Source organism: Aplidium turbinatum, chromosome 1 (genome assembly GCF_918807975.1).
Source record: "Aplidium turbinatum chromosome 1, kaAplTurb1.1, whole genome shotgun sequence".
NCBI classification, from domain to species: Eukaryota; Metazoa; Chordata; class Ascidiacea; order Aplousobranchia; family Polyclinidae; genus Aplidium; species Aplidium turbinatum.
The window spans coordinates 42,484,082-42,498,746 of NC_137472.1; the positions used below are offsets into that span (position 1 = coordinate 42,484,082).

At 35.3% G+C, this 14,665-nt stretch overlaps 1 protein-coding gene across 1 annotated transcript; it reads left to right on the top strand.

The window, feature by feature from the left end:
* The first annotated feature begins 1,976 nt into the window (after positions 1–1,976).
* On the top strand, positions 1,977–12,804 carry LOC145775713 (meprin A subunit alpha-like). Its single transcript, XM_082587069.1, has 16 exons — positions 1,977–2,093; positions 2,258–2,309; positions 2,693–2,761; positions 4,122–4,255; positions 4,398–4,507; positions 4,729–4,904; positions 5,834–5,936; positions 6,657–6,772; positions 6,968–7,144; positions 7,640–7,787; positions 8,075–8,229; positions 8,779–8,954; positions 10,185–10,409; positions 10,501–10,609; positions 11,486–11,774; positions 12,472–12,804. The coding sequence occupies exons 1-16, from the start codon at positions 2,046–2,048 to the stop codon at positions 12,536–12,538; spliced, it is 2,154 nt and encodes a 717-aa protein (XP_082443195.1). The 5' UTR covers positions 1,977–2,045; the 3' UTR covers positions 12,539–12,804.
* Positions 12,805–14,665: the final 1,861 nt, after the last annotated feature.

The following is a 14,665-nucleotide window of genomic DNA, read 5'->3' on the forward strand; positions in this document are numbered from 1 at the left end:
TATTTTTTTCCGATTAAGAACTTGCAAATGACAAACTTTTTCAGTTACCAGGTTTTGGTAAGTCGGATTGCAATTGGTAGATGCAAAGAAGAAAAGTAGCCTAAACCTCATACCACAGTTTAAACGTAAATATTTTATCTTATTGAAACTACAAAAACAACAATATAAAAAGTTTTAAATACTTACGAAATAAATTTTTATGCTTGTTTTTGAAGTCTTTCTACAATACTACTGTACCTCACACCCATTGTTTTTTCTTTTTGATAACCGCTATGTATGAGCTGCTATCCAACCTGTCTTCCTCTTAACTTTCGACTCAAGTTCCACATGTGTTGAGTGAAGATTGATGGTATATTGTTAACAAGAGACGGGTTCAATTGTGATGTGGAATAGTCACTTCACACTCTTAATTACGTCCGTCCGTTAGATTCACACATCGTAAAAGGAAGACGAAGCACGTTTGGAAAACACAAGTTAGAAAATTAGAGAAAGAATGACGAGAGATTGTCGCTCAAGCGTGACAGTGCATCGCAATGATGACGTCACGATTGCGCGACAATCCATGTCACAATACGGAGACAGATAACTTGGCCATAATTTCGTGAACACCCATGCATAAGAGATGTTCATAGTTGCAATCTGCATCTGCATAAGAGGTGTAGCAGACAGGCAGTATTAAGCCTACAGTGATTTTGTTGCGTTGTCAGTTTAACTTTAACAGCTCTATAGCATGTGAAAAAAGGCATTTAGAAAAAAAAAATCATTTCAAATTTCTGAATTGTAGCATTATAAGAGAAAGAGTACCGTATATGAATAGGCTACTTTTATTTGCCATTTAAGTTGAGCACTTTCGATGGATATTACCACTAGCTGGAAAAAGTCACTTGGGCCATACTAGCCTAATCAATTTGTGTCACTACTATTCTGCAGCTGATTGCAGAATAAATATTTCTTAATTGCAAACTTCTAAATTGCAAAACTTTATCATGGGAGGAAGTATTTTGTTTGATCATGATGTTGAGCTCTGAAGCGATTAAATAGTTTTGCATGAATATAACATTTGCACAGCACAAGTGGAACACAGATTGCAGCTATGAACAAGCATTCAAAAATAATGATTAATCAATTTCTTATCATCAACTGGTTTTCAAGAGTTCACATTGCCCAATTATGCTTGCTTTTTTGAAGTCTTTCTTCAGCGTTACCTTACTTACATGCATAATAGGCGTAGAAGCCAGGCAATAGTCCTAGAATAGTAGCCTAGCAATTTAAGGCTGCCCAGTTACTTTGTTTGTTCAAGATATGTAACAGGTCTATGAAGTCTCGTTTAAATAGTTGAAATGATTTTTCGTTTTTTCAAAGTCCAAGCCGGTCTGTAGTTGCAGTCGGGTATTTTTGATGAGACTCTACAGCCCTAGTGAAGAAGTTTGAGTCAGAATCAAATGTTGTATCTGTGCTTTTGCATTTAAAATACTGAATACTGATGCGTTACTTTAAGACAGCTTTGTGAATTAAAATTTTTGTTGTGAGAAGCATCTTGCCACTTTTGGTCAAAAAATGTTTCGGTAAGATCCCTTAAAGTTTATAAAAATGTATCTCTGTTAAATGTTATGTTAATTTTCTAATTAACCAACACGATCATGAAAGCAAAAACATTTATACGAAATTAACTGGCCCGGAAAATTCAAAACACCAACAAGTTATGCTGCCAACGTCAATATTTTGCATTTTTTTAAACTATAGAAATCTATTCAAAATAGTCTACGATTTAAATGAAAAGACAAACTTTGATAGGCTGTGTATTCAAATTATTTTTTGTATATCTTGAAATGTTTTCCTTATCTGCCAACTACTTGAGTTACATAATTGATGTTATACTAATACTGTTACTAGTTAATAGTTATGTTATACTGTCATGTTATGATAATTTATTTACAAATAGATGTTTATGATATACTCACCTTTTCTTTATTGCCAGGTGTATACGCAATAGCCTACACCGTTTTTAAGTATACTAACCAAATTTAGTCTGGGAACTTTTAAGGATGAAGTTGCTTGTGTTTCTTGCTCTTGTTGCCTTCTGTTATGGAAGCGTAAGTATAAAACATGTTTTTGAATATTTAAAAGTTGAATTTTTTTACTTTCTTTGAAATTTCAAGATCGACCAAGGCAATAGGCTGCAACCGGCGTTATATGATTTTGTTAGTAATCATTTTGATGATGTCAGGCAAGCGCTTATATTGTTGATGCATTACAGTTTGAAAGAAAACAACGCACAAATGTGAAAGGTGGAACAATTGCTACAACAGGTATGTCAATTCAAAACAATGTGCTCTTTAAATAATTGCTTTCTTTTTGAGGAAAAAAAATACAATCAGTTTGCATGCGTTTGTGTTGTTTTTTCCTATTTTCTTCTTGTGATAAATGATTACAATAAACTTAATGAATGAATTTTATACTTACAGAAGTTTAATTGACACATGTAAAGTTATCATAGAAGTTAACATGCTATACTTTTTGCTTAGGATTTTTGTTTTACTGGTAGGCCTATAGGCCTACTGTTCACCTTCAGCGTGCGTTTCTTTTTCTTTTTTAGGAATCTGTCAAACTAATATCGTTTTTAAATGTACAACAAGCCACCACTGGAGAATCATTAAAAAAAGTTTATAATTTGTTTAAATTTCCTTTCCAGCTACGTTTGAAAGGAATCCGAACATCGTTAACGTTGCAGCGGATGAAGATATTCTCACCATCAATAAAAGTTTGTACAAAGACTACTAGTCTATAGATTGTACAGATGGGTGCTACTACTATGCTGTACATGTAGACTAGGCTTATATCCATAATTTTCATTACTGAAATAAGAAAATCTTGTCAAATAACTACCGTCATTTACTAAGAGGTATAAATGTAAATCTATACTGTAGTGTAGATGGTACTGCTATTTTGTATTCATCAAATGCTGGCATTTGCACAACTATCTAACCTCTTAGTGTAATTTATTAAGAATCAATTTCGCTTTAGTAATAGCATCTTCACATAGCTTTAGTAATAGCAACGCTTTAGTAACACGCTTTAGTAATAGCAACAACACACTCAATCTCACTCTCTATGGAAAACAAATAGAACAAGTACCAGAATTCATATATCTTGGCCACCGACTATCCGCAAACAACGATGGAAAGACTGCAGTGCAACACCGAATTGGCTTAGGCTGGGCAGCATTTGAAAAGAACAAAAAGATTCTAACATCCAATAGACTCCCAGACAAACTGAAAGCAAAAATTTTCAACACCTACGTTTTACCAGTCGTGCTGTACGGTCTAGAATGCGTAAATTGGACATCATCAACAATGAAAAAACTCACTACCTTTCAAAATCACATCATGAGAAGCATGACCAACAAAAGGTTACTTGATCACACAAAAATAGAAGATCTTCTAACTATGACAAAACTACATCCAATTGCAGCAATAATAAAATCAAAAGTTTTAAAACTGTTCGGCCACACTAAAAGATCACAATTCGGAATCAGCAAAGTTTGCACAGAAGGCAAAGTAGAAGGAAAAAGAAAACGTAGCAGACAACCAAAACGATGGCAAGATAACATTCAATCATGGACCGGACTCCACTTGACGACACTGGGCGAGTTGGCTCAAAATCGCCACTCTTGGAAGCAAATAAGCCATGTTGATGCGCAATCTGCCGCAGGCGGAGATAACGACTGATGATGAATAGCATCTTCAGTTAGCACATGTAAAAAAGAAAATGTGAAAAATACGTAAAACGAACTAATAAAGCAAACTCCGATATTATCAACACGCATAAAAATTCTATTTTAAATAGATGGTTACATAAAATTAAAATTAAAAGCTACATGCCTAAATCTTAAACTTGTGTTCTGATGCGACTTTCAACAATATACTGGTACTGGTATACTGTGGATGGTCTTTTACTTCAACGATTTGATTTAATTCATTCTGGTGATTTTATCAAATCCAGCAATGTTTATAAACTTTAAAGTTAAACAAATAGTTTGTTAGAAGCTTCAAAGGTTTTGGTAAATTTACTTTCATAGCCTATTTGAATTTTCTTTATTGTAAATTATTATTTGATCTCAGAATTCCCTGGACTTGATTTGCTGGAAGGCGATATTCAACGGCGCAAAAATACGCGTAATGCCGTCATAGACGAGACTCTCTTTTGGCCAAACACGACCATTCCAATTGAATTCAGCAACTTACTGAATTTACTGGTAAGAACGGAAAATTAGCTTTTTTACATGTTACTATTTCGCTGAAACAATCGTTCCTGCTTTTGCTGATGGTTGAAGGTTGCAACTGAGTTGTTCATGTGATGTTATTGAAACATTACTGACTTGTGAAAGTCATTTTCAGGCAATATCAGGGATAGAGGACGCACGGCAGGAATATGAGATGAGGACTTGCTTTTCCTTTCCTGACAGAACCGATGAAGAAGATTACTTGATTTATCAACCTCGCAGTGGGTGCGTAAAAAAAGCAGTTAAACTAGCGTAAATATTCTTTAAAAGCTATTTTAGTATAGCTTTACAGGGTTGTTGAGAAAACAGCATCAATTTATGAGATTTAATTGCAAAGGAATAAAGCATTTTTCTAAAAAAAATCAATTTCGTGTTTCAACGCTGCATTTTTTCATTGGTTGTATTTCATTCTAGAATGTCTTTGTTCTGATAGCCTGTCTTTGCAGATGCTGGTCATCAGTGGGTGTTCAGCATGGACGACAAATTATCTCCATCGGGAGCGGCTGCGAGAAGCAAGCCACTATCCAGCATGAAATGATGCACGCTATCGGAATTTATCACGAACAATCAAGAACCGATAGAGATGGTTATATCATAATCGAGACGGATAACATAGATCCAGGTAGCTAAATATATTGTATAATAAATCTGCTGACGCAAAAATTGCGTTTGAATGATGTAAGTAAAAATATTCTTTGAGGAAAAAATCTTCCACATAAGCTATAAACTCCCTTCGCAAAATACCTTAAAAAAATGTTGCAGTATAAGTCTATCACGTTAAAAAAACTTTATAGTGCATAATATTCCTTAGTAATTATGCCCATCATAGGCTAGACTGCAAATACCTGGAAGAACAAAACTAACATGTTTTCATGAAGATTGTGAATGTTTTCAGGAAGATTTTTACATGGAAGAGTTTTACTGATTTCCGCAATGAAATGAAAAATGCAAATGCAAGAATTGCATTTTCAGAAAGGTGGAAATATCAAAAAGTAGTTTACGTCTTTACGTTATGGTTTATTACTTTATTGAATTAAGTAATAAACGGCTCATTCAATTTATTGTTTTGTTACATAAAAGAAAATCATCCAATGTAAATGAACAACACCCAACTGTAAAATACCTTTTAGCAGGCATGTAAACGATGGTTAGGCTACATAAAATCTGCTCATAAATGTAATTAGGAAATGGTTTATTTCATTTGAAGTTCCATTCTTTATTATCGTCAAAAACCCCTTATTCACACGACAATGAGATAGTGCGGTAGGGTTAAGGTACGCTTCTCCGGCGGCTACCTGCTAGTTTCATTTTCTGTCTCGAAGGTTGTAATAAACATTATGCAAACCTTAAAAAAACCTGAGCATGCTGTCCTCGCAAAATAGCTTGACCTGTTGGAACGCGCGTGTAGAGTTTTGAGTTGTTCATTGTGAAAGCCTGTTACATATAGGTTTCTATCAACCAGGCTATTTGAGTAGCCCATGCATTACAAACCTCCTAACTCTGCTGCTCAGTGTTAACAAATATTCACAAGCATACAACCTTTGTGCGCAGATTTAGTGTACAACTTTGATATATACGGATATAATCTGATTGATGACAAAAGAGTGCCTTACGACTTCAATTCTGTCATGCATTACGGAGAAACTGCTTTCAGGTGGGGCGGTTTATCACACAGTTCTTTTCACCTCTGAAGTTGATCATTGATGAATCATTTGTTAGAATAGGAAACCATTTTTGAAACGTTTAGCAACTTTTGTCTACTTGAAAGGATATTCGTCATAAATGGTGTGCTTGATACGGTATTCCTGCTTCGAGTTGCAAACAAGGTTATTCATTTTATTCATTATTTTCTTCTCTTATAAATGGAGCTGTCTTTGAAGTGCGCTGCTTCACGATCAGAAATGCAAACCAGGTCGATTTTTGTTACATTTTTGGTTGGAGCTTTTTTGTGAAGTATTTGCAAGTCCGACATTAATTTCAAATTCTTCGTTTTTATTTTTTTTTATAACTATAAGTTCAATGATTTTCAATCGACTTCAACCGTATTGTCTCCAAAATAATGACGTCAATGCTGATCAGCTTTGGATATTAACATTTTAAAATTAGCTCAAAGTCAATCTTTTTTGAGTTAAGAAATGGTTATGCTTTGAATTCTATTTCAAGTTACGAAAGGAACGCGAGTTTTTTTGTTCAAATTCAATTTGAGTTTGCGGCACAGAGTTCAAATGCACTCTCTTAGACCAAACACCACACTGGTTTCATCAATTCGTTCAAACAATGGAAATTTCAAACACAATAAGCGAAACCGTTATCATTTTAACCGTCTTTCTAAAAAAAAACCTTTTTCCAAGCAAGCTTGTTGTTTTTCTTTTAGTAACAACGGGGAAAAGACCATAGTGACACGAGACCCTCAATTCCAAAACACCATTGGCCAGAGACGTACTTTCAGTGAAGGCGACATTACAATGATCAACCGGATGTACAACTGCGGTAAGCATAACATCTTTTTCATACTTCTAAACATCCTATTGTCACAAACAATGAAAGTACAAGCTAACAAACTAACATTAATTGTTAGCAATCAATTATTTTATTTATTTAAATGATTTCATTCCAATACCCACTGACATCACCGTGACGCTCCTCTACTTTCTCTAATTCTAATCATTGAATGGCTACCTTTAGCGGATCCACTGCGAGTCTCATACTCCTGTAACTTCGATGACAATTCTATCTGCGGATACGTTCAGGAACAAACGGATAACTTAGATTGGGTCCATTACGTCATCGGTGAAACAGACGGAAAACTAATATCCCCAAATCTTCCGTTAGTAGACAATACTCTTGGAACACAAGGACAAGGTCAATATTTTGTGACTGTGCTTTTTGAACAGTGAAGCTAGCTTTGAACAGCTTTGTATACATAACAGTTGTCCATAAATATTCAGTGGCAAGTGGCTAAAAAGTTTGAATCGGTAAAGGCTTTAGTTAAGGCAAAAATAGGCTATTTCATTTTCTATCTTGATAATTGCTTATTTCTGTTTTCAGCAATCACTATCTATAGCAAAAAAAGATTCTCCTTTAAAAGTACTTCTAAAAACTATTTCTACTTGATAAAAAACAATTCTTATAAGTTAGGACTCATAAAACGTACAATGCGTATAACGGTCTATACTCTATACAAACTTTGTTTTTCAAGCATATTTTTTGTCAGTTTATAATTCTACAATCTAGCATCTAGCCCTATCTATTTTCTCCTTAAATCAACAATAAAAATACTAATTTCTAAAATGTGACTCTGAATTGACTCAAAAATAGGATATCATACAATTTGTTTACTCTTTAAAATAATTTTAGGCACTTATATGTTGCTGGATACGAGCGGAAAAGTTGGTGGTCAAAATGGAATCCTGGTTTCAATGCGATTAAAATCAAGGTTCCCTCAGCAGTGCCTGGAGTTTGGATACTACATGGACTTGGAAACTGGAAGCGATGCTGCTATGGCGTGAGTTGCTGTGTATCGCGTGTTTAACGTTGAAGTTAAATGTTGTTTTCTGCACATGTTGTTGAAACTGAATGAAATCAAAATTCCTTTTTACATTTAGTTTCTTTAAACAGTTGTATTGCGCTACGGCTGTGACTTCTACACAAAGTAAGCTTTCTGCTATTCTACTGTTATTGCTCTCAAAGGATGAGAGTTTATTTTAATATGTCTAATTGACTGCTATGTAACGATTTGTACATTTTCGAAAAAAAAATGATGTTTTAAGTTTTAACCATTATTAATTTTAGTGTTTACATCGGACAAATTGATCAAACAACTGGTGAGGTTCTTTCGACAGCGCCTCTTGTGACACTTCAAGGAGATCATGGAAAGTACTGGAACTTGGAAAGACTTACAATTAGAGCATCAAGCACTTACAAGCTTATTATTGCTGCAAAAACAAGTACGATTATCAATAGAGTTTGCTAAGTAAAATAGTGTGCGAACTTCTTTCTGTTGTTCTTTAAAATACATTGTAGCCATGAGTGCATGACATACGTAAGAGTTTCTTGCTTTCATTTCATGACATATGCCTATATACCGGTAAAATAAATTTAAGCAGAAGAATGCGCTTTTTGCACCATCGTAAACCAGAACTTTGCGACTTTTTTAGTTCACAACTTTTATCTAATTTCGAGCTAAACTAACAAAACGTTGAAGCCTTCAATGCTCATTTGTGTGTTTTCACCAGGACATCAATACCAGTTTGACATTGGCCACCTTTAGGCTAATCCAAAGTGCGTCACTGTAGAATGACGTACAAAGGGTGCGTTTATCAATAGGGGCTTAACTGGCACAAACGTCTGGGACAAATTTTCATACGGACCTCGTTTGCCAAGCAAACTTATCTGGTTGGGTGTATCCAAAGATTGGTAGTCCTTGCATACAACTTGTTCTGTGAAATAACATAACTTGCTTACTGCATTTTGGTACGGTATCTCGATCATTTCAGGTTCGTACGATGACGATGTCATAGCTATTGATGACATCAGCATTTTAGACAAGCCATGCGAAGATGCTTTCTTCGTCATCAATGACTTTAGTGAAATGCTTTCAACCACTTCAGTAGGAGATGGAGTGTACAGTCCAGTGTTGTATTCAGAAGAAGGTTATGCTTTCAAAGTGTTGGTACGAACGTTTGTAACATCCATTACATTACAATATTGTAAAGTTCGATAGGCCATGTACAATTTATACTTTTTCAAAAGTGCCACACTAATGTTTATTACAGGAATACCTACACTGGTAACTATTTGACTTGGTCTTGTCTTACAGAACACATTTTATTACAAAAAGAAACTAACATTTTTATAATTTTTCCAAATCCCAAGAATTCTTTAATCCTTTTAATATGCTTAATTGATTGTGAAAATCTTTCCTCTCAAAGCGAAAGGGCTTCTTAAAAGCTTAATCTTGGCGGCTTCGCATACTTGTAGAGGCTTTGAACCAGTGAAACAAGCCCAGTGACCGCAGTTGACAGATCAAACATCTCCTTTGAAGTGTTGTTGTCTATAAATTATTCCATCCACTAGGTGCCGGCGAATAGAGATCAGTCCTTTAAATATGTCGCTCAAGCGTACACCCAGAGAGTTAAACCAGGGCTGCTTGATCTTGCCATATTTTTACAACATAGAGTGCAAAGTCAACTGAGTTATCGGGGCAAACTATGCATCTTGTCATAGCCTATATCTAGAGTAGGCTGATGTCCACAAAAGCGGTGTTTTTATTTGAACAGAAACATGGTAGCCTATAGTAGTAGGCTATTTCATTATGCAAACATTCGCTTTTGTAAGACTGTAGGCTACAACCATACATTATGTAGCTTACGTTTTCACCACAGCTTTCGGTAACGATAACAGTAGGCTACTGTACCGGTAAGTTACAACAATTACAAAAAAATTGTGAAACCGAGATAAATGTTCAGTTGGTGTTTGTATATATAAATGTGTCAGATATAGCCTAATGCTGGATTAAGATAACGCTGACCTATAACCTAACCATGTTTGCTGCTGTTGTTAATTTGACACAGATCAAATGTGAAAAACCATAAATAAATTGAGCAGCTAGTTTGGATAAGTTCGGTAGTTTGGATAGGTTGGATAACAGACACTGATGACAGGTTTTTATTCAACAGCACCTAAGAATGTGAAATACTTCATATGCAAAAGCTTTAACAAAAAACTTCACTATGCGATTGACAAGCGCAACGGTTTGTGGTTCAACTCTACGTAAAATTATCCTGAAGCTTCAAAAGTAAATTTCTCCCTTTGACGATCAAGATTTCCAGAATCAGTTGCTGGAAGAAGCTTTTTCTAATTAGATTTTCCAACAAGTAAAAATATTTTATTTTTGTTTCAGTTTCTTCCTCACGGTAGTGAAAATTCTGCAGAAGGTTATGTTGGAATGTATTTCGGATTAGTGCAGGGAGAGAATGATGACTCTTTACAATGGCCTTTCTACAACCAAGTGATCAAGTTGAAAGTGGTCGACCAAGCACCCGAAGCTGTTTCACGCATGAGTGAATACCAGAATTACATGACCAGTGCTGACAATGGTGGTTCAGTTTGGGACAAACCAACCGGGGTAAAATGATTTTTTTTCATCTTATTTTCTTTGTGTTCACATCGACTTATACATGCTGAGTTGTACTAACTTTGCCTTTACATTTTTTTAGGAATCAGGCAGCTCATGGGGTTATGCCAGCTTTATGAGGCTCAGTGACATTACAAATACCAGAACCTTTTTGAAGAATGACGCCATTGTAATTTCTGTTAACATCAGAAGTGGGTAAAACTATTTCACATGTTTTAACTTTTCAGATTTTAAATAGGCTACGTATCACGTGATTCGAGTGAGAAAATTTTACGACACTTGGCTTATTTCAGCTTGCTTTTTGAAAATTTATTGATAATTAAGTTTCACATACGATACTTTATGTTAAAGAAAATTTTCTATTAGAAGTTTACTGTATCTTTACGAGAGGAAATCTTTAAACAAGTTTTTTGCAAAGAGTTGACAGTTCATATATGATTGTAAAAAAATGTATGGCCTAGTAGTTAGGGTACAGTAGGCTATCATGCTGTGCTGTGTTTGTAGGCTACAAACTTTTTAAAGCGTTTTACAATATATTTGCGATCATTTTTTATCCAGTAACGGATCAAGTGGGGGCTTGGCCACGTGCTCCCTAGATCCCTAAAAAGACATGTTGTTTTTCTATTTTTGCATTGTTTTTTTTTTCGCTTGCTGAACATTTTATTAACAACCGGTATTAGCGTAGCCAAAGGTTCGTGTGTTTCCAACAGCGTGTATGCCTATAAGGGATAGGCTAGACATATTTTTTGTGTCCTTAAAAATCTAGAAAATAAAGCAAAATTCCAAAGTCAGTAAAGTCAATATATTGTTTCAGCAACTACTTCATAAATAAATGAATGCAATTTTGTGTCAGTGAAGGTATAAAGTGAAATGTGTCTTGTATACTATACAGGAAAAAGTGGTGACATCTCGAACACGTTTCCAAAATTTCACGAAAAAAATATGAAAGTTAAAGTTGACAGCTTTACTGCGACTATGCTTTTCTAGTTAGTTAGGTAAACAAATCGTTGTTATAAATGAAACAAATTATGATTAAAATAAAAACATTTTTGTTCTTTAAAATGCAGATATGAACAACTACGTTAGAGAACACGCGGCTGCCTTTGAGACTCCTTTACCATCCGAGCCAATGATGAAATCCGCAAGTGCCAAAAGCGTGAATGTTGATGTCGTGATACCTCATGATGTTCATGGTCACGATGAAACAAATGAAGAAGATACTGTGTCGGTATCTGCAGTTGTTGGTATTGCATTTGCAGCCTCCGTGATGGTCTTCCTTCTAATGTCAGTTCTTATCGTTTGCATCAACCAATCCCACAAGAGCGCTATGACTGCCATAATAGTAGCAAATGAAAGGTAAAAAACCTTCATTTCTTCCAAAGTTCACAAAATATTCACCAATTTTGTCGCTTGTAAAAGCTGTGTCGCCTGCACTAACAATTTAAAAAATATATGTATTAGTGATTTCTTATAGTGGACAAAAAAAGAGAAGCTCACATTCGACGATAACGATCTAATGCCACAGTTTTTTTATAAAGCTTGGTCGTAGTTGAAAGATGTAAGCCTACCCATGGCCTATCTTATCAGCAAACACGTTTTTATGCAACAAGAGCCAGTTTGAATGTCATACGATAGCATTTTCTCAAACCTCTTTTTTCCATTGAGAAAAGAGATTATGTAAGGGTCTTTTGTTTCATTTTCTTTAAAAGCTTTTGATGACAAAAAAATACAATAAATTTCTTCAACAAACGTAACAATCAAATATAAAACCAAAGCAGTTAACACTTTTTAAATGTTTGGCTTTAGTTTTCAATTTTGAAGGCTTGTGCAGTGTGCAGTATTCACAGTGTCGAGACCATCTATTTTCATAAGCAATGGTTTATTTTATTTTCAGTCTTTGGGTCAAGGGTTTTTCCTTCACATCATCACATCATCAATGTTTCTCTTGAATACATCAAGAGGCTGCTGGAAAACAACCAATATTTCTTCTTATCATCCAAACTATACAGACCCTGTCATTGCTAGCTAGTAACCAGTGCTTTGTGTTTTTCAGGGCTAACCGTTCCGACAACAATTTCAACAACTCTTGCTTCGTAGCCGATGGGCCAATGAAAGCATGAAATCAAAGAGAGATGAAGCAAATTTCATTAATTTAATACGCAATACAAAATAATTTTTATAAAAGTTGTTACATTTTTTTTTTGACAACGCTAGTAGGTTTAATTAATCCTTTAGTCGTGTTTAGAGAAAATCTGTCTATGATGCATCATGCTGCAATAAATATTGTAGGCTACATGGATACAACTTTGCAATTCGTTGTCTGATCTCATTGCCCATTGGAGATTGATTTAGCAAACAGAAAACAACAGCACCATCAATTAAAAGTAGAAATAAGTGTTTCTATTTAGGTCTACATTTGCTAGACAAATATGCAGTGGTCTCTGCTTATTAAGCTCACATAAGGACCAGACGATTTTTGGATTTTTAAGCCGGTAGGTCTGGTTAATTGGTTCTCCTTATCGTGATTGCAAGCCGTGGGAAATTTTTTCTCTAAAAAACAGATTCCCGGGAAGCTAAACATTTTTTCCAGCCCTGGTAGAAAACAAGAGAAATTAAATAATATACCACTGTCTTGCATGTCTTGCACCAAAAGTGGCGTAGCCAAGGGAGGGGGGTTCGGGGGTTTCAACCTTTCAAATTGAATTTACGGATGTTAATACATTGTTTACAAGAAAAGTGTTAGCCTATGATGTAATTTCTCGTCAAACTGTGCAAGGATGAAAGCCATCTGCAACTGCTGAGATCGCTTGTTCGATCTAGATTAACATCTAAACAGCTATTCGTTATACAAAACTTGAATACGGTATATCAGAAATAGCCTAAAGTAACTTCATTGTCTCAAAGCTTTTTGTTTGACACTCATCAAGATGTATGACCTCTATGACGTTACATTTTCTAAACTTTGGGTTGACTTCAGAGCATAAAAGTTAGTGACTTACCGGAATAAACCAAGGAGAAAATTGATAAATAACACCAGTCAACAAAAAAAAAATTTTTTCTTGTTGCAAGAGATTTTTTGATCGATTTTGAATGAGTTTTAGCCACTGATTCCAAATCTGCAATCAGATTTTTTCTGCAAGCTCTAGTTTTTATGCAATACACCAGTGGATATTTTGAGGCTTGCAGCATTTGGTCTGAAATTTACAACAAAATTCCAACTATTTAGTTCTGGTTACCACGGCAGTCAAACTCGATTTACAGCGATACGATGATTGGTTTTACAAATGCCAAATAAAAAATTGATTCTTTTTGTTATATTTGTGGCATATAGGCCTACTCATTCCCTCGTCAGAGACGAAATATAACGCCATTCGTGAAGCGGGCCTACAAAGCTTATTTTCAAGTTCCTCTGGGAGATCAAGAGAAGAAATGGGCTCCACATATTGTCTGCCATAATTGCGAAGAAATGCTTAGTTAGAGATTGGACAAAGAAAAAACGTAACGGACTTCCTTTTGGTGTCCCTATGGTGTGGCGTGAACCGAAGGACCACTGCACTGATTGTTACTTTTGTTTGTTTTTCCTGCCAATGCCCTTGGTGTTAATCAGACAAAATATTTCTTATCCAAATATTCCTTCCGCTATTCGACCTGCCCTTCACTCTGAAACGTTTCCACCTCCAGTATTTAATGGTTTTGCATCCTGCGATGACGAAGAAACAGACTCTGAGATTTACCACGGTAGTATGGAATGCGAGTATCCTAAGAAAGCAGATGCAGACTCAGAAGGCTCTAATTCTAAAACCATTCAGAAATTTAACCAGTCAGAACTAAATGACTTGGTACGAGACTTATCCAAGCAAGCTGCTGAGCTTTTAGCATCAAGGCTCAGTGAAAAACACGTATTGGACCGTTCCACAAAGGTTTCGTTTTTCAGGAAACGAGATGAAATGTTTATGTTTTTTTTTTTCAGAGGAAAAGCTGTTAATTTACTTCAATGATATTCCAGGCCTTCTCGTCCAACTAGGAGTTTCTTCATATGATTCAAGGGAATGACGCTTATTTATAGACAGTTCCAGGCGAAGCTGTGACAGCTGTTGAAGTGTGTTCTTTTGCACAATGGTAATGCACATGGAGGAGTTCCAGTTGGTCATTCAACTGTCTTAAAAGAATCATATGATGATATTAAGCTAGTCATTGACTTGCTGAAATATCATCAGCACAACTGGATATTATGTGTTGACCTGAAA

Excerpts from the sequence above, each read along its gene's own strand:
- LOC145775713 (XM_082587069.1), top strand. The coding sequence starts at position 2,046 with ATGAAGTTGCTTGTGTTTCTTGCTCTTGTTGCCTTCTGTTATGGAAGC. Across the intron at positions 2,310-2,692 it reads TGGAACAATTGCTACAACAG|CTACGTTTGAAAGGAATCCG; the intron begins GTATGTCAATTC and ends TTTCCTTTCCAG. Across the intron at positions 8,955-10,184 it reads GTTATGCTTTCAAAGTGTTG|TTTCTTCCTCACGGTAGTGA; the intron begins GTACGAACGTTT and ends TTTTTGTTTCAG.